At 37.6% G+C, this 22,157-nt stretch overlaps 1 protein-coding gene across 5 annotated transcripts in view; it reads left to right on the forward strand.

Annotated features, from left to right (window-relative positions):
* The window catches only part of micu3 (mitochondrial calcium uptake family member 3), a 77,944-nt gene that overhangs the window by 29,768 nt on the left and 26,019 nt on the right, over positions 1–22,157 (forward strand). For 3 of the 5 annotated variants that reach the window (XM_004911193.4, XM_031895418.1, XM_004911194.4), the window contains exons 5-8: positions 7,018–7,065; positions 7,157–7,239; positions 12,100–12,171; positions 15,939–15,977. In XM_004911193.4, coding sequence (XP_004911250.2) covers positions 7,018–7,065; positions 7,157–7,239; positions 12,100–12,171; positions 15,939–15,977 — 242 coding nt within the window. The remainder of the gene's footprint in view (positions 1–7,017; positions 7,066–7,156; positions 7,240–12,099; positions 12,172–15,938; positions 15,978–22,157) is intronic. The other 2 variants (XM_031895417.1, XM_031895419.1) reach the window with 1 other exon arrangement.

Raw genomic sequence — 22,157 nt, forward strand, 5'->3', positions numbered from 1 at the left:
CTGGATTTTTAAGCCTCACCACATTCATTAAAGCTTTAAACACTGTCACTTCTAAGCAATTCTTTGCATGGGGAATTGCTGCAGAAAGCCACACCATTACTACTTACTTAGAGCTACTAATCACACTTCTGGATAAGCCAACTAGCTGGTTTCAGTCATACTAAATACTAATATGCTCTCACAAGTCAATTGAGCAAGGAATGCTTACCATGAATATGTTGTGTCTGGTAGACATAGAAGGTGTTATAGTCTGTTGGGAAACACATTCTCAGAACAGTCCCATTTTAGTATAAAACAGTTGAGATGTATCTCTGCAATTCTTATTGGGTAGCTGTACACTGTTAAACATTTTAATTTCTATTTAGTTTTTCTCCAATGGGACCCAAAATACTTTATAGCAGTCAAGGTAACCACTGTGTCCTAACTTCTAATAGGCCATAAGGATCAGCGACAGTGCTAAAAATTGGGGACAAAGATATGTCTAGATTTTCTACCTAATGTTTAAATGTTGGAAATTGTATGAAATTATGTAATATTTTACCAGTTTATGTGGCCAGGTTTCATACCATCTCTTTAAAGGGGTGGTTCACCTTTAAGTTAGTTTGTTATAGAATGGTCAAATCTAAGCAACTTTTCAATTGGTTTTCTCTCTTTTTATCTATTTGTTATAGTTTTTAAATTAGTTGCCACCTTATTACTCTTGCAGTTTTTAAATGGAGGACACTGACCCTGTGAGGCTACAATTTTACTGTTATTGTTACTTTTTATAATGTTCTTTTCTGTTCAGGCCCTCTCCTATTAGTATACCACTCCCTGGTTTCTAAGGTAGCTTGGACCCCAGCAACCAAATTTCCAATTTCCAACCAATTTTCCTAGATCCATTTGCTGTAGTGGTCCCATTTAGAATGGTCCTTTGCTATAAATAGTATTCCATTCACAAACTGACTCAAACTTATCCTTTGTTGACTAAAGGGGAAATATATCAAAATTCTAGGTGACCAGTAAATGTTTTCTGCTGTTTGGTTGCTATGGGATACTGCTCAAGGGCAAATTTGGGGGGGCATTTAATATCGCTTGATTTTTTATTTATTTATTTTTGGCCAAAATCCCAATTTTGTTGCAGAAAAACCCCCATGATTTTTTCGTAATATATTATGCGGCAAAACTGTGGCAATTCCTAATGCACAAATACTCCAGATAAAACCTGCCGATCATGTAGAAGTGTTTTTTCTGCAACTTTGTTTTGTGCTTTTTCAGTTATGATTTTTTGATAAAGAACATTCATGGAAATTAGTTTAGTCATGGTTTCAAAAAAATCATGAAAATCCAAATGTTAACAACCCCCCTCTAACATCTTTTATTACATAACCACAAAAATCTCCTTTCAGTTAAAGAAGATTATTTAGCATATGGTCACTGGAAAATTTGTGAGCAAAACTGTAGAGGACTGAGCTGTTGTACTGATAGAGAGACGAATGTGATGGGTTGGTTGAAAGCCTGCTGGTGTGCTGGACAGACACATTTTAGGGTTTATCAATAAAAGCCCATTGTATGCAAATTTGGGGGGGCATTTAATATTGCTTGATTTTTTTTAATTTTTTGGCCAAAATTTGTTGCAGAAAAACCCCCATGATTTTTTTGTAATATATTATGCGGCAAAACTGTGACAATTCCTAATGCACAAATACTCCAGCTAAAACCCGCTGATCATGTAGAAGTGTTTTTTCTGCAACTTTTTTTTGTGCTTTTTCAGTTATGATTTTTTGATAAAGAACATTCATGGAAATTAGTTTAGTCATGGTTTCAAAAAAATATAAAATCATGAAAATCCAAATGTTGGACTGATAGAGAGACGAATGTGATGGGTTGGTTGAAAGTCTGCTGGTGTGCTGGACAGACACATTTTAGGGTTTATCAATAAAAGCCCATTGTATGCTAATATACATTTAGTTATACATTAACCTGCCAACTAAAATCCCCCTTTAGGTCTTTTTCCCAACTTTTTTCTTGCTTGCTTCTGTCTTCTTGATATGATTTCATAGCCTCCAGTTGGCATCTGGGTACTAATATTCCCCTGCAGTGCTTAGGGAGTGACTTTTTTAAAATTATTTATATTTTCAGATGTGATTTTGGTATTATATCCAGTTCAAATTTTAAACAGCTGGTATGAAATATGTTAGCAACACTTTTATAATGACTGTCACCATCTAATGACAAATGAGCAACTTTTGTGGACAGTATCCATACACTGAGCTCATGTGGTCCTATATGGGGTGTACAAGTTTCCAGATGCATCTGAATTTCCTATTGATGCTAATACTGTTAAGTTGGGCTTTTAGCTGAAGAGTGGGGGTTATCCAAAATATAGCTATTGTCTGTGAACCATGAGCACAATCAATTGCAGGCTGTATTGATTTATATTGAGGAGTCAACAGAAGAAATTGCCTCTTTATCATTAGCTTACGTACAAGGCAATGTTGTTGAGAAAACTCTGTCAAACATATGGAGCGGAGACTTTGCTTGGGGTTTAAGACACCGCCAACAATTGTTCTAAATCCGTCAAATTGAACTATTTACAGTGATATTATTTATATATCTATAGCGCATTGATTCACCCCTTGTGACCTCTCAATGGAGTACCTGTGCCATAGCTATTCTACTGCCTTTCTCCCATAACACTTAAGGAAGTCAACCAGAACTATCTTATTCCTAGGTCCATAATCTAAGGCTGCAAACAAAGGGTGGGAATGCTTTCAAGGCCTCCTAGATATCTACCTTCACTTTGGCTGACACAACGCCTGACAGTTGCTCAGCCTCTCTTTGTTTCACAACAAAGAGAGCATCATCAAACAAAGAGCCCTCATATAAAATAAAGAGGTTTAGCATATTCTTAAGTTTGGCTTACACCACTTTATCAAAACACTCCTCTATCTGATATCTGGAAAAGTGGCTCACAAGTTTTTTTTTAATTTGTTTTTAAGTACTTAGTAGGTCAATTATGTGGCTAATACCCTGTTGCCGCTAGGTGATACACAAAAGCAAAAGGACCAGGAGTAGTTGGTATGTTTGTGTTTGTTATAAAACAGTCCTTCCTTTTAAGGTGTAAACCCCTTTGTAAGATCAGTGTTTTTAGTGTGACTGGCCTGCCACTGTTGAGTGATAGCATGATCCTTTCTGACAACATAAAAGTCTAATCTGTGAAAATAAAACAATATAGCTGCAGGCAATTGAGTTATCACTCTATCCAAAATGTTATCCACTCTAGCCCTATGTCATTGCCCTCAACATGATGGACTATAAAATCATATGGAAAAAAACTACAAGAAACATTTCTTCTAATCTAAGATTTTAAACAATTTAAACTGTTGAAATATACATGTAAGGCCTCATTCACTAAGACAGACAATATGCAAAACATTCTCCTTTTCCAACAGTGCAATGTTTTTCCCACCAGAATCACAAGGAGCACAAATATTATGCCAAACAATTAGGACACAGTTTGGTTTGCAAATTCGCCCAATGTTGCTAAATGACACTCAACATGTTTAAGTCAGGTAGTAAATCATGCTTAGTTTTTTCCATGTCAAAAGAAGAAAATTTCTGTATCTGCAATGCTCAGAGGGAGCCCTATGCTTTACCCCTGCTCTGTGGCTCACTCTCTATGGTGACTGATGTTGGTGCATTTTGGGTGCAACAATGACTTTTAAACTTGCGCATCTTTCTGTGCCTTTAGTAAATGAGGCTTTCAAAGTAATTTATGCAGAGCCAAATAATTCCAAATAATTTATACAAAACCTCAAATATCATAGTGGGAGAAGTCATTTATACTGACACCAGATCCTCTCTAAACCATACACTGAAATAAAATGTACAGCACAACACCCATTTGCATCTTTTTCTTATTGAAAGGATAAAAAGCTTAAAAAGCTCTTTTCCTTCTGTTTCAAAGCTAACCTCTCACCCTAATTAACCATACTGTAATTTTCCTATTTCACTTTCTCCTTTTACCTGACTGTTTCTCCCTTCAGTGTGAGCACTTGCATTTCCTCTACAGTCCTGTTTCTTTTAATGCAAGAGGTTTCACCCATTTCTAGTCCATATAAACTCTTGTCTTCACTACTGTTCGTATGCTCTCCTCTTTCAGCGTATATAATTTTCAAGCTAAAATTCTTTTTTTTCTAAAATCTGTGTGAAAGGTAGGTGTGGGATAATTACTAAATAGTTACTAATAGGATATTAGACTACCGTATATTTCGCCCTATAAGACGCTCCGGAATATAAGACGCACCCAATTTTAAAGGAGGAAAATCTAGAAAAAAAAGATTCTGAAGCAAATACTGTAGTAAAATATTTTATATCAACTGTATAAAGTTAATTGTCTCTGGGCTCGCACATAATGAGGCTTCCCCCAGGCCCCCCCCCCAAGCATCCTTCAGCTTCCCCCAGGGCCCCCCCAAGTATCCTTCAGCTTCCCCCAGGCCCCCCCAAGTATCCTTCAGCTTCCCCCAGGGCCCCCCCAAGTATCCTTCAGCTTCCCCCAGGGCCCCCCCAAGTATCCTTCAGCTTCCCCCAGGGCCCCCCCAAGTATCCTTCAGCTTCCCCCAGGGCCCCCCCAAGTATCCTTCAGCTTCCCCCAGGGCCCCCCCAAGTATCCTTCAGCTTCCCCCAGGCCCCCCCAAGTATCCTTCAGCTTCCCCCAGGGCCCCCCCAAGTATCCTTCAGCTTCCCCCAGGCCCCCCCAAGTATCCTTCAGCTTCCCCCAGGGCCCCCCCAAGTATCCTTCAGCTTCCCCCAGGGCCCCCCAAGTATCCTTCAGCTTCCCCCAGGCCCCCCCAAGTATCCTTCAGCTTCCCCCAGGGCCCCCCCAAGAATCCTTCAGCTTCCCCCAGGGCCCCCCAAGTATCCTTCAGCTTCCCCCAGGCCCCCCCAAGTATCCTTCAGCTTCCCCCAGGGCCCCCCAAGTATCTTTCAGCTTCCCCCAGGCCCCCCCCCAAGTATCCTTCAGCTTCCCCTAGGGCCCCCCTAAGTATCCTTCAGCTTCCCCCTGGGCCCCCCCCCAAGTATCCTTCAGCGTCCCCCAGGGCCTCCAAGCATCCTCCAGCTCCCCCACGGCTTCCTCTCTGTGCCGCGGCTCCCAGCAGCTTCTGTGCTTTTATAAGGTTGCGCCCTGTGCGTGTGACGTCAGTACGCATGGGCGCAACCTTATAAAAGCGAGTATGCGGCAGAGAGCCGCGGCACATAGAGGAAGACGCATTCGCCGTATAAGACGCACAAACTTTTCCCCCCCAGTTTTGGGGAAGAAAAAGTGCGTCTTATACAGCGAAAAATACGGTAATTATTTAGTAAATATAGGTATGGGACCTGTTATTCAGAATGCTTGGGACTTGGGGTTTTCCAGATAAGGAATCTTTTCATAATTTGGATCTTTATACCTGCTAAAAAATAATGTAAACATAAATTAAACACAATAGGATTGTTTTACCTCCAAAGGATTAATTATATCTTAGTTTGGTTCAAGTACAAGGTACTGTTTTATTATTACAGAGAATAAGGAAATCACTTTTAAGAATTAGAATTATTTGCTTATAATCGAGCCTATGAGAGATGGCCTTTCTGTAATTCAGAACTTTCCGGATAATGGGTTTCCAGATAAAGGATACCATACCTGTACTACATGTTGTGTATTGTTTGTCTTTCATAGTATAACAAGTTTTCTTTCATGTCAGAAGAAACCATGGTTAAATGAACGCTCCGAGCGTTCGTGTATTTGTAAATGTGCCCCTTAAAGTGTTACATTTCTTTAAATTCATAGTATGTCCCTTTAAAGTATATCTCACCAGTTAATGACCAGTTAATTTACTGCAAAAAATACCTCTCTATTTTATCCAAATGAGAGGAGAGAGCTTTTTTGCTCCTGGAGGTTAATTTTATTTGTAATGATTTTAGTAATAACATATACTACATACAGTTTGCTGTTAATTAACGCAATAATCATATGTTCATTTTTATTTTGTCACTAAACTATAATTCCAGGAATAGCTAGGAATGTACATTGGATTTCGAACCAAATAACTTTTTTTTTTTCGGCTACCAGGGTTACCTAATAGAGACAATAAGATTTTAATCCATAATCTCACAGTATAAAATAGCTTTGTGTAACTCTGGTGCAGTAAACCAGCATCATGTATTATAATGGATGGACAAAAAAATCCATTGGTGTAAATTTTACAGTCCATGGTAGGTGAGAAGATAAAGTCGAATTTTTGAACAGAATGCATTAGGGTCCTTTAATATACTTATATGGATGCGTATGGGTTATAATCATGGTCAAGAGCAGAAGGTAGGTCTGAAGAATATACTGAAGAAGTGCAAATATAGGCATAAAAGATCTTGATATTTGTTCTTATACTTTACTGCCTGATACCAAGGACCAAGGAAAGCATCAAAGAGCCGATGTGGTCCCCGATCCGACAGGGAAATCAAACCTGCCCAATCCAGTGCTGGCCAATTTCAGGCCAGATGTCAGTCGGGTAGGCCCCTGGGGGTATCTATACATGGGCAGATAAGCTGCCGAATCAGTCTATAGGCCATTGAATGGCCACCTGTACTGCTGTGTATTACAGCCTACTACTAGCACACTAGGTGGTAAAAGAAGCTCGCTGTGTCACGGAGATTGTGAGTCCATACTGCACAACTTCCATCGATCTTACTGATCTAATCACTCACTGATCTAATCGTCGCCTTTATTGAATGGTGTAGTGTCCGATTCTCATTTATCTTCATACTTCCATAGGCAGTAATTGTCATATTTTGGGTAATTTCTCTTGGTATTTAATCACCACTGGAACAAAACCCACGCTGACCTTAGCCAAAGGCGAAATAAAGAAATGATAAGCAATTGGCACAGAGCTCCTATTTTATAATAAATTATAAACAACTGCATTTAATATGCATACAATAGTCATTACTATTTTTATAGTCCTTGAAATAACATTATGATTGTGCTTTTTATTGAAGGTATGATATCCTACACAGAATACCTATTCCTGCTCTGCATTCTGACAAGTAAGTATCTCAGACCCACAGAAAAACTGTTCGTTTACATGCATTGTCTATGTAAGTGCATAGTAATCTTGGTTCCCTGAATGTTTTGCAGAACCTCATGCTGGATTTAAAATAGCATTCAACATGTTTGACACAGATGGGAATCAGATGGTGGACAGAGAGGAGTTTTTGGTGGTAAGTATAACACCAGAAAGCCAGCCAGCTGCATTTGTACTGGGTACAATGACATGAGCTCCTGTACAGTGTGTGTAGTATCAAAGTTTTCCTACTGTGCTTTCAACACAACCACATCACAGACATCTCTTCATTGCATTCTCATATCAAAAGAAAACGCTAAGTCATTAATTAAAGCAGACTAAATATACCCAGATGTGGAAATATCTCAATAAAGTCCCGGTAATGTGAAAAAGAAAATCTGCTCCTTGGCAAGTTGTCAGATTTATTATAAGTGAGACAGCAGAGATTAGTGTAGGGAACCTTTTAACTGCCTGTCATGCTTCTGTGGAGATATTATCTATGTCCTTTGTATGTTATATATTCATTTTATTTAAGATAGCACTCCAGAAGTTAACAGGTACCCTCCATAATGGTTTAAAAGATTTACAGTATTAGGGTAATCGTCACTGCTCATAGCCACATTTTAATTATATTTATTTTTGTGCATTATTTATTCTCACCAAAGCTTACAGTCTAAAGGAGATGGAACTGAAATGCAAATGAAGAGTGTTTTTTTTTTTTCAATAGTGGGTTAGATTTCTTTCTGAGTAGCAAAGATCTATAGATGGCAGCAACAGCAAGTTGTAAGTTAGAGATGATTGAGGAAGGCTGACAGATCACACCTTCCTTAAGTTCTCTGTGAAAGCTTATAACATGGGATTTTCTGGATAAGGGATATTTTTGTAATTTGAATCTCCCTAACTTGACACTACTAAAAAATAGTTTTGCCTCCAAAAAAGATTAAGTTTACCTTAGTTGAGATTAAGTACAAGGGACTGTTTTATTATTACAGAGAAAAATGATTTTTTTATGAAAATGGAGTGTTTGGGAGATGGCTTCCCTGTAATTCAGAACCTTCTGGATAACAGGTTTCACTGTATAGCGGGTCCCTTACCTGCACTTCTATATAGGTCATATCACTCTTAAGTTGCATGTGTTTTATTTTTTGCACTGGTAACTTAAGGCTACTGGCAGTGGGGTATTTTCTCCATTGGTGTTGTTCATCCAGAGGAAAAGTGCTCAAACTTCTTCTGTCCAAAAATACTCTGGGGAGAGTTAAGAGGTGCTGAATGTACCAATACATGCAGTGTCAGGCACTTAGAGTGAATGAAAAGCAGAAGGGGTGATTTCAGGACCTGGCAGAAAACACACCACAAGTGCCATCAGCTTTATGACATTTTAGAGTAATATTTGCTGTTGTAGTTTAGAATAATCTCACAATAGAACACATAAATCAGCATGAAATTACAAGAATCAATGTAAATTTATTATAATATACCAAGAAAATTTCCCTTCCATCAATATTTATTTTTCTCCTAGGAAAGGGCACTTGTGCTTTCTAATAATTGCTCATATTCTGTACTTAAGCTCAGAATTCTAATAGGATTTAGTTGTAGGAGCTCTGGTGAATCCATCAAGGACAGACACAACACAGACACAATGTCAGGCAATTTGTGTGGTTATTGAATGCATTGCGTTACCAGTGTTTTATGTGTGTTTCCATGGGTGGTAGTATGGGCAGAGCGTTTCCAAGCATCATGAGCTTCAAATCTGGTGTGCCCAGGCCTCCCAACAGCTTAAAAGTTGGTCAGTGATAATGCAGGAGTGACAGGAGACACATCTCACAGCTTTGCATCTGCAGCCAATAGGGCATATCTGCCTAGGGATAAATGTGAGATTTAACCCATTGATAAATTCACCCCTAAAAGTCCTATACAAGTAAATAGAGAGCTGTAAAATTTCCCTCTGGTGAATGGTTGTAAGCTCTATTCTTTTTTCATCTAGCACCAGGAGAAACACTTGTTTAGAAGAACTTTAAATCTGCCTAATGTAAAAAGAAATTTTAAAGGAAACTACACCCTTAGAATGAACACTTAACCAACAGATATAGTTTATTTCATATTAAGTGGCCTATTAAAGAATCATGCCAAATTGAAATATACAAATAAGCTGCTTTATGCAAAAATTTTTATAGAGACCTACATTGTTTAAAGGTATGGCAAATTTAGCCAGGTTATAAACAATGAATAGTATCTGCTCTATTGGCTACCTCCTCTGTCCAGTGGTAAACAAATAGTACTTGCATCTTCATCTAGTTGCATGGGGCTGCTGTGTGAGTTCCTATGTACAGCTGCTATGTACAAGTAAAGGCAACTTACAATTTATGTTCACAGCTGAAATGTGAAAAGCTCACAAATAAATGCAAATTTCAGCATGCGTTGACACTATTCATATAGCATCAATCATAAGTCATCATAACACATATTACAGATAATATCATACACAATCTAAGGTTCTCGTATTTTACCATGTTGGAGCTCTATTCAGTAGTTTTAAACGTACATAGAGTTCATTTTGTGTTGGTTTGCGATACATTTAGACTTGGACATCTTTCTTTACATCAGTAATGCATTAAAGTGATATTTAAAAAATGTGCATGCCTCAGTAAGTTTAAATTCTGTACATCTAAGTCATGCTGCAGTGACCAAATCTTCTTAGTGACGTCAGCCTCTAAAACAAACCTTCCAATGCTAAAGTGAGAGCAGCAGCTAAGAAGTAAAACATTCCCTTAGCAAGAATACTCTGATGGAAGCTGACATCCATGAATATGCTCTGTGGTAGTTAATGAACTCTGCCAAAGGAAAATAAAGGGATCATTTGTTTGGGACTGATAGATAACAGTGTTGTATGGAATGTGAAAAAGAAACATCCTTGATGGATTCAAGTAGGATATCAATTCAGAGAAGGGTGACTAAGACCATCACTTTACAAAGAGCTAGCAGAAGCACGAGCGATCAAATTCCAGGCCTGCGTCTTAGATGTTCCGAAAAATTTAAATGGAGTAATAAGAAAAAAAACATTGCTAAACCAACAAGGTGCTTTGTTCTCCTCACTTCTGAAAGAGGATCTCTTAGGCTAGTGTCTGGGATTAGGCAGTGGTCAGATAGAAAGCCATAATGTACTGTGTTAATCCACACAGTCATTTGATAATACCCTTTGATAATGACTGATATAACATTTGACTGATACATTATTATATAATAATTAACATCAATGATATAAGAAGTAAGAAAAAATTGTACCTGATCATTGATGCACCATAGAAACGGTGCTTACACTATGAACTGCTTACATAATAACGTTACATTTTCAGCCTCTCTGTGGTTCAACTGGCCACAGTGGGGCAAAATGCAAAAGATATTGGGGGGAATGTAATAAAAAGCTGTTTGCGAATATAAATTCACTAAAATAAGAATAAAAATTTGCATTCACAATGTAATACTGTTCACTCAACATTTATTACCTGCATATGTTTAAGACATGCTTGAAGATGGTCATGGAAAAACATTTTTTCAAAACACATCAGTTAATAGAGCTTCTCCAGCAGAATCCTGCTTTGAAATCCGTTTTATAAAAACAAAAACAGATTTTTTATATTTCATTTTGAAATTTCACATGGGGCTAGCCATATTCTTCTTTTCCAAGGGTGCCACAACCATGTGACCTGTGACTTCAGTCACACTTTAGTGCTGAGCTGCAAGTTGGAGTGATATCACCCCCCTCCCAGCAGCCGATCAGCAGAACAATGGGAAGGGAGCAAGTTAGCAGCTCCCTGTAGCTAGAATAGTACTCAATAGTAAAAAATCCAAGTCCGGCTTGGGACTTGTTACATTGGAGTAGGAGAAACAATAGGTTACCTGAAAGCAGTTCTAATGTTTAGCACTGGCTCCTTCTGAAAGCTCAGACTCAGGCACAATGCACTGAGATGGCGCCTACACACCAATATTACAGCTAAAAAAATACATTTGTTGATTCAAGAATAACTTAAACGGCAGAGTAAATTATTTGCTATGTAAACAGTGTAATTTAGAAATAAAGTACACCCTAAAAATCATTACAGAATCCCTTTAAAAAGTTTAATTACCTATTCTGCGCACTGGCACAAGCTAAAAAATTTGTTTGAAAAGTTTAATATTTGTGAGTCCTTACATTACATTCAGCAGCACTGTACAAAATATAAAAACATGGCGTTTGGAGCCCGTTTCTTGCATTTTGCTCCATGCCCCACATATAATGAACAAGCCCTATGGTGCTTTGCAGTTTTTTTGCACGCGCCCTGCCCCATTTATTTGAAATGTATTCATCATCCATAATGAAATAGGTAAATAGTAAACTGATGTTTTTTCGTATCCATAGCAGCTTCACAGCAACAGAGTATAATTCCATACATTAAAAATAGACTTTCGATGCCTTCGCTTGTTTTTGTTTTTAGGGGTGGTAAATGTTTTCTTAGCAGTTGTAAATACCATTTAGGAATCTCACACATAAATAATAATGTAAGTATTTAATTGAATGGTGCTGACAGTATGAAATGGGATCTATCGGTATGAGTATGGTGAATTTAAAGCAGACAAATGAACCGGTGTGGAGAGATGATATCTGAGAACTAGTGAATCTCTGCTGACCATTGTACAAGATTAACTGATGGTTTAAATACTGAGGAATCGGGTTGTATAACTGCTGTTTTTTTGTTTTGTCCCCCTTTAAATGTTTATCACCCTCTTTATATAAATTATATTTATACTCAGTTATAATTTTATTTTTTGACTGATAGAGTAAGTGATACTTTTAAGATGATGTGTGTTTATGCATCTTTTGCTTTGCTTTTCCTTGGCCAGCGTTTTTCCACAGGCTGAGAATCAGCTTAAAAAATGAATGCTTGTTATCTAAAATATTAATTTCTATTGTCTGTTTTTGATTAATTTTTTACTAGTTTCTCATCATATATAAAAATGCTTATTGTTTATTGCTTTACAGTTGCAAGAAATCTTCCGAAAGAAGAATGAAAAGAAGGAAAGGAAAGGAGAAGAGGAAAAATGTGCACAACTGGTAACAAATCCTACTTTTAGTCATATGGACACGGTAGACAAATCTGGTGTATGTTGCGATACAACATTGTATTAGAATATGAGTACAGTTTCTAACATGTGGTCCTGGGAGACAAAGAATTGCTGTACCTGAGACTCTTCAGCCTATTATCGGGGTGGGCCTACGGGTGGGCGATATCGGGCAAATGTAGGCTTATTCGATCGTTTGGCCCTGGGGGAAATGCCCAATGCGAGCAGCACTTTAGTTATGGGGCAAGTGCAGGTCCTTATGCTGCAAGTCAGGATGCCAAAGTGTTAAGATATGGTTTGCATTTTGCACCCTGCCTTGCACTTTTTTAATGGTCACAATAATCTTCCTCCTTTGGAAAAACATCCACTCATATATGATATTAGGTTTTTTTAATTTAGTTTAAAGTTATTTCAACTTCTGTTGAAAGCTGTATGTATCTGCCCTTTTCCTTTCTGGTTTGGTTTTGGAAACAATGTTGCAGAAGGCAGCTGTGAAGCAACATCCAAGACTGAGTGCTGACTTTTGTAATATTGTTTCAAGAGACAGAGCCATTTTTTTTTCTTCAGTTAGGCAACATTTTTTGAGGGGGCTACATTCCATTTAAATGTTTTTAAAAAGTTAAAATTAATAAAAGTTCTGGAGCCTTAAAGTGATACTGACCAGAAATTAAACCTATTTTATAACATTGTCATAACATTGTCTTTGCATGCTATTTATAATTTTGCCATAAAAGTATTTGTCCAAGCTTTTACATTCCCTATCTGATCCCCCATGTTCCTCTATGAGGGGGCGGCCATATTTGCCCAGCAGGGGGCCGTTAGCATTAGAAGCTGTAACTGACAGGCTGAGAAGGGACAGTCAGGCTGGCAAAACAGTCAGGTTTTGGGATTTCAAGTAACAATTACTTACAAAAGCAGCCCTATCAGCAAAAAATTATCAATACGACCTATAGGCAACTTTTTCTGTAGATTGATATTTTAAAAAGTTGTTTTTTCGTGTCAGTATCACTTTAATGGACTTCCCACAAGTACAATAGAGTTTAGCTCAGTTTTATCCAAGCAAGTATTTCAGGTATCTGTTTTAGTTACATTGGATTGGAGGAAAGTTGATGTAATTTTATTATTTAAAAAATGTTTACAGTCTCAGCCTGGCAATTATAGGCCTGTAAGTTTGACATCTGTTATTGAGATTATATTAATTTACAGCATTATTAGTAGGAATCAGCTGGGCTTTGTACATGATAGATCATGTCAAACAAATTTACTTGCAATGTAGGAAACGGCAGTGCAGTAAATAGTATCTAAGCGACATGCCACATGTCCACTATTATTTGACCTTTTTCCTAATGACCTGTGCAGAATATACTGTACAGGTATGGTCTCCAGTACTCAAAAGGGCCATTATTCAGATAGAAGAAGTCCAGAGAACATTGTCTTTTCTTATGAAGAAAAGCTGGCCAAGTTTTGCTTGATTGTTTACATTGGAGAAAAGGCAATTAAGGATAGATATCACTACATTTAAATATATAACAATGCCCTTACAATATACTCTCTGCTGCCTTATTTACCAGAAAATATTTCCATAAAGGTGGCCATACGCGCACCGATAATATCGTACGAAACCTCGTTTCGTACGATATTCGGTGCATGTATGGTATGTCGCAGGAAGCTACTGATATCGGCCGACTCGCCGATCAGACCAGTTTGAAAATTTTGATCGGGCGCCATAGAAGGCGCCTGACCAAAATCTCCCTTCAGCGCTGAATCCGCAGAAGGATGTAGAAATCCTATTGTTTCTACCTCCTTACCTGGCGATTCAGCCCTGAATGGTGTGTGGCGGATCTGACGATGTTTCGTGCGACCGATGGTCGCACGAAACATCGTCAAATCACTACGTGTATGGCCAGCTTAAGGCACATATACTCCTTTTATCAGACATTTCTGACAAGGCTGACAATGATCAGATACAATAAAAAAAGAAACAATGTATCTGATTTATTTTGGAAGAAATACATTTAAATCATCAAGCAAATGAAGTGTTATATACTCCTTGGATCCAAACCAGTAGCAAAGAAGAATTCTGTCTTTTCCACACTGAGTTCAGGGTAGTAGCTGTTACCTTTAAACCTTTATTCAGTGTATCTTCTAAATAAACTGTCTGGAACATGTGGGCTCCCTTTGTCGTGTATTGTTTTGTTGCTCAAAGCCTGTTTCATTTACAGCGGGACAGATGTGTTATCTCAGATGGGATTAGTATTTATGCTCCAGCTGTTCTGTACAGTAGGAAAAGCCATAGGCAAATGATACTTTTATTTTTCTAGAGCAAATATTGAATGCCAGTGATGGATGGAAACAAAATTATTTTTTATTCTGGTTATTTCTTCAGTTCACCCAACCATATTATATCTGAATTTGTGGTCTTTGCTGTCACTTCTGATGTGGAATATTATTGTGCTTGGGAAACAATGAACGCCCAGGGCAAACAGGCACTTGATAAAACAAAGCTGAGTATTTCCAGGGCTTCTTCACACATGAATGTTTAACTGCAGCGAAATTACTCAATTAAAACATTTATTGTACATGTCAGAATGCTTAAAATCTTCACATAGTTTTCCTTGAACAGCACATTTTAGCTCACTTGTTTAGTTAAGACAACTGTTTATGGGACTTGTACAAGAATAGACATTTGTAGCAGAAGTAGAAAAACTAGTCTGCACAAGCACGGTTGGCTAGTGGGTTTCATCCAAGCTTTCTGTTTGGGACCACCCAGTATGATTTTACCTTATGAACAGCTTAGCATTTCTGCACTGAGCTAATCCATATTAACTGACATTTAAAGCTGTATATCAGGGATAGGATACCTTTGGCACTCCAGCTTTTGCAGAACGATTCCTGGCATCTCTGTCCCACTTACGGATAAGATGGAGAGGTCATTCGGTTCATTCAACAAGTTTGCCAAAGATTGACTGTATTGGTTCAGGCACGGTATCTATTCTAAATCACCATTTTATGGGCTGGGAAATCGGCTACCCTCAGCTACTTTCCTGAATCACTAACTGGAAGTTATTTCTGTTGTTTATTTCATTCTAAGCATTTAGCTAAGTCTGTGAACATATAGCAGTTCTCGCAAGTCATAGTGCACACACATATACTCACAGTAAACTAGCACTAGCATAAATACATTGGACCATGTACCACATGGTTACCATATACCCCAGGTAGCAGAAGTTCACTTTCCTATGGCTGAAGATAATCATTTTTGCTTACTGGTGGTGCCTAAAAAATAGGTACTCCCCATTTATTATAAAAAAAAAAATCATATTTTATCTTTTTATAGCCCAAGTACAATGAATACACAGAACATACAATACATTTTAAAGAGAAACATATTTAGATACTCTATAACTGCCATAGCCCTTTATGTACATTTTGGGTAAAGAATACCCTTATTTCTTACATTTAAATAGCCAGTTTTTCTCATTTCTTTCTTATGAACATTCTGATTAATATAAAGAAGATAGGAAAAGTACTTGTCTTACATTGACGGACAGAAAAGTATTTGATTATTGTACATGGTGTGAAAAATGTTTCGGTGACGTTGCAAAATTATGTTGAAACCGTAAGCTTTCTGTTGTCTGTATATTTTGAATGATGTGCATGCCTTAACCTATTCTGTTTGTCTTCTTTCCTTTTATCCTGCTGTTCACGACTTCACTCTGAAATGTGATACTTCACTTGGGCCTTGTTGGTGTATGTAAGCGTCTTCAACTTTATGGATACCTTGCAACAACTAACGGTGTATGTACTTTAAATGTGCACTTGTTTACCATGCTGTATACAAGGTGGCAAAGGGGTCTCATCAAATGTTTGTTTAGCCTAGCAAACATTACATATGTCCTGCTTTGTTCATGATTACATACCAATTTAGAAAGCATAAATGTTAAATAATAGGCATTTTTCTGTCTATCTCTGGACCCACCATATGTTATAATCTTGGAGATGTGTTGACAGATGGGTTAATTCTATTCCGTGGAATTAAATCTTTTCTGTAAAATAGTATGCTATCTAAAAAGTCCACACAATGAAAGGTAACTACTGGTATGGGACCTGTTATCCTGAATTCTTAGTACCTGGGATTTTCTGGATTAGGATCTTTCCATAATTAGGATCTCCATACCTTGAGTGTACTAAAAAAATCATATAAACATTCATTAAACTCAATAGGATTGTTTTGCCTACAGTAAAGATTAATTATATATTAGTTAGAACCAAGCACAATGTATTGTTTTATTATTACAGAGAAAAAGGAAATCATTTTTTAAAGAGAATTATCTGCTTAGTGCTTTCTGAATAATGGGCTTCCGAAAAACAGTTTTCATACCTGTAATAAACTAAATTAAACAATTTTCTAAAATCTAGGTTTAGTCCTTGATGCTTGTTACATAAAAAATAACAGGCTTACAAATTATAAGAGATTTCATAAAAGTATTGATGTGCGGGGTGGAAATTCTTCCAACTGATGCTCAACCATAACCCTCTTCTTCCCCAACTACACCTCTGGGCCTGCCATCCCCCAACATTTCATTGCACCAAAATCTAGACCTGACTCGATGATGTCACCAAATGACAAGGCAGTGACATCACAAAACTGCTCCCATGTGTGTTGCCTGGTTTTCCTACCCAAACTGCTTAGTAGTCCCCACTTTACTACCTAAAAGCATGAATGATGACTGTAACAAGGGTTGAGAACATAAAGCAGGAAGGACAAAAACCAAAAGGAATACAAGGAAGTGCTTCTTGTAAGAAAGGGGTAATAACTGCATGGAACAGCCTTCCTGCAGATGTGATGGTGACTAATTTGGTAATGGAATTTAAAATACATAAGGAATAGATAGATATCAAGCTAGACTGACAAATATAACTCTTGCCCTAACTGTCCTTTTAGCTACAAATTATTTATTTTTTTTGCATTTTCTCCGTTGTAATTGATTTATGTATGTGTTTTATGGTCACAAAGGGATTCTCAGAGCAGGCTTTACAGTCACCTTCATTATGATGAAGCCCAGAAGGACAAACCAGCTGTTTGTGAGTAGGTTTCAGGACATGCTTATCTAATGCTAGCAGTGCTACAAATATTTGCTAAACAGCAACCTAAATCATATCTTCGACAGCATTGCACTACAAACACTGATCTGCATGCTGTAATAGAGAATCATTTGCTTGCATTCTAATAGATGCACATTTACTCAAACATCTTTTCTTAATATTGAGTGTTTATAAGGTATAACCTTTACAGGCAGGAATATATTATTGGTCCCCATATATGTTACAGATATTGCAGTCATTATATTATAGATAAGTTTTATATTAATGGAAACAGAAGTGAGCATGTTAGCTGTAACAGGATCTCCACCCAAAAATAGTTTTTTTGTATAATGAGAGGAACTGTCATTCTAAGCAATTTTCCCATAAAAATTAATTTAACATGTTTGTTGATTATTTATAAATATAATTGCTGTATTGAACATAAACATATCATCTGTCTGGCTGTTGATATTGTCTGCCTTTCTGGTTTGGACTCCTATAACAATTTAGCAGACACATGACTAACAGATTTGGATGAGACCTGACTTCTGCAATTCTGTCTCAAGTCAGAACCAAAAGAAGAACCAGATGGACAAATGGCGCTTCTAACGGCAACAACATTACAAAAATAAATTGAAATCCATGATATTTATGTAAACTGTAAATTTGCTTAGAATTATATTAGGGATGCACTGAATCCAGGATTCGGTATTTGTCCAGGATTCTGACTTTTTTGGCAGGGTTCGGTTTTCGACCGAATCCACAGTCCTGACTGAATCGTAATTAGCATAAATTAGCATATGCTAATTAGTAGTTGGAAGGGTTAAATGTTAGGCAAGAAACATTTTTTAACCCTTCCCGATCCTAATTCGGATTCGGTTTGGTATTTGGCCGAATCCGTCGGGTGAGTTTTTATGTATTAAGCTCTAAAACCACATTTTGATAAAACTGCCCCTTAGGGTTGGCACTTTAATCACATAACTTAAATTCATTGATGGGCTGACAGGATGAAATTCACAGTCAAATGTAATTCACTCTAGAGCTAGCTGCCCTCTTATACGCTGTATGTTTCGGGACATCTTTAGTAAAGTAACCAAGGAAATCTCTAATAAAGGGATGAAAAAAAATCCCTTGAATTTAGTGTATGCATTTAATTATCTTTGAGTCCTTTAAGCTTCTGCCAAAAAAGGCATAAAATAATATTGACTCCTTTTCCTAAAGTGATTAATCATTTTTCCAGGGTGACTATGCAAAAAAAGAAAGCTTCAGTTCTGATGAATAACGATCACACTGCTATAAGAATCCCAAGCACTTCTGCTTACAGGCATGTTGGCGTAATAGATGCTGAAAATATTTGTAGCTTTGTTAATCCATTACAAAATCACCCAGAGTTTCTGTGTTTATAATGGCCAATAATAATAATACTTACATATATTTATACAACTTGGCTTTGGTGGGCTGTATCTGTCTTGTGTGTTATTTTAAGAAGACACTGCAGTGTAGCCGCAAGCAAAGAAAGGAAACTTACATAAGGAATGCTTTATATTCCCTCCATTCAATAGGCCTCTTTTTGGTTGTAGTTTCAGCGCTCACTTCAGCTTCCCTTATGCTTGTTCATAGCTGAAAATGCTCCTTAGTGCCACAGAATGAAGTTATTTGTCAGAATGCCAAAGGAGCAAGGATAAAATCTTTTGTTCACTAGAGTGTGTATATCACTTTTTGATGTTGAGGCCATCAAAGGAACCCAGACTATACCACAAGTTCTGCAGTGTACTGAATATAAGTTATAACATATATAGTACTACCATCATAACCTTGGCTAATTGTGCCCTTATAGATAATGTTTGCCCAAGAGCAGTAACCCATAGCAACCAATAAGATTTTTGCATTTAAACAGGTGACCAATAAATCCTACTTGCTGATTGGTTGCTATGGGTTACTGCACCTGGGAAACATAGTGCCTTCTATTACATAACCCCTATATGGTTTTTCAACTGACCTGTTCAACAAGACGACCAATATCCAAGGCCTTACTTTTTGGTGTTACTGTTCCTTTAAGCCTCTTGTTACCATACTAGAGATGCCATTACTGCATATAAAGCAAATAGAAGCCATAGCAGGTCCGGACTGGGATTCAAAATAGTCCCTGGCATTTTACGTACATAGTCCCAAGTGGCCCCCCCACTAGTTCAATAATAAGTTGTGTCTATCTAAGGCTGATGCCACACGTGGTGTTTTTACGCTGCGTATTTTCTCAGCCTAAAAATGCAGCACAAGCCACACAGCCCCTGACTATGGCGTTTTTCAGTCTAGTACTGGTGACGTAGCAAATCCCGTTTCCATGGTGCTAATAGTGCAAAATAGTAAAAAACGCTGCGTATTTCAGCTAGGTCTGGCAGCTGCCTTTGTGTATACATAGGAATAGCTTGCTTTGCAAATACTGGCGTATTTCAGCCAACGCTTGAAAAATCTGTGCTAAGGCGTTTTCTAGCGTATTTCCGCATTGTGTGGTTTGCTTCGAGTCTTTTCAAGTTATTTCTATGGATGATGATATCAGGCGTTTTTCAGCCGCTGAGAGAATTAGAAAATACACAGTGTAAAAACGCCACGTGTGGCATCAGCCTAAAGCATCTTACAGCAGCCCCTGTGGCATATACAAGAATCCAAAAATTGTCAGCCCGGGCCAGAGCCACAGTTTTGGGTTTAGCAAAATAGCACTGTGGACATAATTGCAATTAGCAGCCTTGCTCCATTTTCCATAAAGAAAGGTATTCAGCATTATAATGTGCCTGAGCCTTCCCCAAAATTTAAGACAATTGAAATGTGAGCTTCCATAATGCAAATTTTAGGTACAAAATTTGAATAAACCTACATTTCTATTAGAAAAACCATTACTGAAATCATTATGCCGGGCACCGAATAAACTCTGCAGAAATGTTTGCTTGCAAACGGCAGAAATAATAAAATCCGGCAGTATTAATGGCTCTTCCAAGATATGAATACAGTATTGTATCACCATTGCCCAAGCATATTTAACAGCATTATCCAGGGAAAAATTGTAGCCTTAAATTTCTGTATGTAGAAATAAAAAGAAAACTGCAAGGGGGTCGTAGGGGCAAATAATATTACTAAACCATTATTACTATTGAAATGTTCTACCCGAGTAGCAAAAATTCTGTAAAAATAAAAATAAATAATTCTGGTTATATCTTTTTTAAGAATCAACTTTTAAGGAATCTATCCCTAGCATCTTGTAAATATGAGTATAATATAACTTTAGGTTTCATTAGTGTTTACTAAACGAATTAGTGCCCAGACAAATTAGTGGTAACAGGGTCTTGTGATGGATATTTATTGTTTATTTGTTCTTACGTTGTGCTTAGTTTGCTAAAGTTACTAATACAGCTCAAATAACAGCTGTTTAAAATGATATTTTTCACATTTCCTCATCAGCTCTACTAATTTCTTATGTAACTTGCATGATTTCTTTCATCCTTTCTCCATGGGAGAGAATGTACTGCAGTAAATTGATCCCACAAAACTCTTCCTTTAAAACACTAACCAGTCATCATTGTTACCTGCAGTGGCTACTGAACTTGTCTTTATATTTGGTAAGAATTTATTCAGTCAGTGGGATAGATGCACAGTCACTAAATGCACCCTCGTTTGAGTGAGTAATCACTCAAGGATTAATCTCTCCTAGGTCAGTAACTAAGTACAGGGATAGGCTATATTATTGGGAATCATTGGGACTTGGGGTTTTCTGGATAAGGGATCTTTCCATAATTTGGATCTCCATACCTTAAGTCTACTAAAAACAATGTATACATGAAATAAACCCAATAGAATTGTTTTTCCACCAATATGGATTCATGTCACTAATCATCAAGTAGAAGCTACTCTTTTATTGTTACAGACAAAAATTAACAAGTTGTTAGCTTAAAATTGGGTATATGGGAGATGGCCTTCCTGTAATTTGGAGGTTTCTGGATAATGTGTTTCCAGATAAGGCATCCTATACATGTATTATATAGATATAACTGACAGAATAGTTCTGTGGAAAGCATTTGGCCTCTACTGTCTCAGGGATAAACAGCATAAGTTAAGCTGGCCACACATGTGGCGATTCAGCCCTGAAGGCAGATTTTGCTCAGCGCCTTCAATAGCGCCCGATCAAAATCTTTTAACCCGCCCGATCGGCGGGTTAGAACCTGTTTTACTTGTGTACTGTGTCCCCTGATTCAGTTGTTGGTAGGATAGCGCTGCCCAGATCATGTCATCTCTGATGCCTTCTCTGGCATCACTGGGGAGGGCAGGTTGGGCATTGTTTGTCATGTTCCTTTTTAACCATAGGCAAGGTTGGTTGGGGTGGTTTAAGATGGGTGCGGTTATGGAAATTCCTGTCCCACACATCACTAATGGGCACCAGTTCTCTTGCCTGTGTGATACATGTGTTGATAACATTTCTCAGTAGCTTCAGCCCCTACTGAGCATGATGCCCCCAGTAACTATTGCAGTCTCATCAATTAACTAGTTATTATTTCTCTCATGCTGCTGAGCAAAGTATCAACTCAAGTATCAGATTTTAAGACAAAACTGTTGAAAAAAGTAATTTTTTGCGGCCTACTATTTGCGAATAAGGCGTGCAGATGAACTTCCCTTTTAAGGCATTTTCAAGGAGTTTATGGTTTTATTATTATAAAAGTGACATATGTGTACATTTCATCTCCCATGGAAAGTTGTCTTTGTGCCGACTATACTAACAGATTATGAAATTATGTACAGGCACAAGTTTTGAATTGTGCAAAGTAGGATGTGGTTTTCCAGCAATCCATGTGTTTTTATGATAAAGCAGGGCCCCTGTTTTGCACGCACTCCGTATAGCGAGAAAGA

This window comes from Xenopus tropicalis, chromosome 1 (assembly GCF_000004195.4).
Source record: "Xenopus tropicalis strain Nigerian chromosome 1, UCB_Xtro_10.0, whole genome shotgun sequence".
NCBI classification, from domain to species: Eukaryota; Metazoa; Chordata; class Amphibia; order Anura; family Pipidae; genus Xenopus; species Xenopus tropicalis.